The 1,115-nt window shown below is 50.2% G+C and overlaps 1 protein-coding gene across 1 annotated transcript; it reads right to left on the reverse strand.

Annotated features, from left to right (window-relative positions):
• Positions 1-5: 5 nt before the first annotated feature.
• Positions 6-629, reverse strand: LOC104084174 (protein FAM196A-like; the record flags this gene model as incomplete). Its single annotated transcript, XM_009587918.1, has 1 exon — positions 6-629. A coding segment is annotated over exon 1 (624 nt), but the record flags the coding sequence as incomplete, so codon positions are not given.
• Positions 630-1,115: the final 486 nt, after the last annotated feature.

Below are 1,115 nucleotides of genomic sequence, written 5' to 3' on the forward strand. Positions count from 1 at the left end.
GGAGGAGGAGGCGGCTCTTTGGGAGAGCTGTGCAAATCGCTGCTTTTCCAGGCCTCGGCCCCGTTGTCGTGAGATCCCGCGCTGGTGCGCTCGTTGATGTGGGAAATGAACTCCGCCGTCTGCAGGCTGCCGGCCTTCTTGCTCCACTGAACGGCCTCCCCTGAGCTTCTGCCGTCTTTGTCTTTAACGTCTATTAGAAACCCGTTGTTTTGACTCTTAAAGGTGTCGACAGTCGAGGCGCTTTTGAGAATATTCCCTTTTTTCCGGTCCAGAGGAAAGGTCTGGTAACACTTTTTAAGATCGGGTGATGTCTGAACTCCTGTGCTCTTGGTGACGTTGGGTATTGACCTCCGGGCAGGCACCGTCATGTACTTGCGATAAGCCGTTTTGTAGGAAATGGGCTTGGCTTCCCTCTTGTCGGGGTCCTGTGTAGTGGACAGCTGTTTGTCCCTCTGCTCGTTCTGGGCCTCGCAGATATCTTTAAATCTCACCTGGAGGGCTTTGTTTCGTTTCTTAATCTGCCGGTTGGGATCCAGCGCGTATTTCATCTCCAAAGCGAGCGAAGCTGCTGGCTCAACTTCGCTTTCCGAGGTGGTGAGTAAGCATTTGCTGGGCTCCTTACTCACCATGGTGCCTGCATGCAAAAACAGTTCAAAAAGCCTCGTGTTACAACAGAAATGCTACTTTTCCTCCCAAGTTTGCAATATTTGAACTTACTTTCTGTGCTTTGACTGAAATGGCTGCCACTTTGCTCGATTCTCTTAATTAAGTCCTAGTCCTTCATAGTAGGCTTTGTCCTTTTGCTAGAAAACGGTACCTTTTATCTCAATTTATTAATACCTGCTCCTCAGAGAGGGTAAAGGTATGCCATTCCTGGGTTATAGGCGAAGTAGTAGGACTGGGAGCAGGCTGGGACTTCTGCTGGGTCACAAAATCCGCTGCTAGCTGGGCTAAATCCGTTTTTTGTGGCACCCAGAAGTTTTTTCCAGACCCCTTTTCAGAGGACAGGCACCACGGCTGTCATGCTGGGTGTGCTGGCTCGGCACTCGGACTTCACTGCAGGGCGATACGGGCTCTCAGGAAGCAAGTCATCTGAATTTACTTGATAGTTAATA

Source organism: Fulmarus glacialis, unplaced genomic scaffold (assembly GCF_000690835.1).
Source record: "Fulmarus glacialis isolate BGI_N327 unplaced genomic scaffold, ASM69083v1 scaffold37300, whole genome shotgun sequence".
Lineage (NCBI taxonomy): Eukaryota > Metazoa > Chordata > Aves > Procellariiformes > Procellariidae > Fulmarus > Fulmarus glacialis.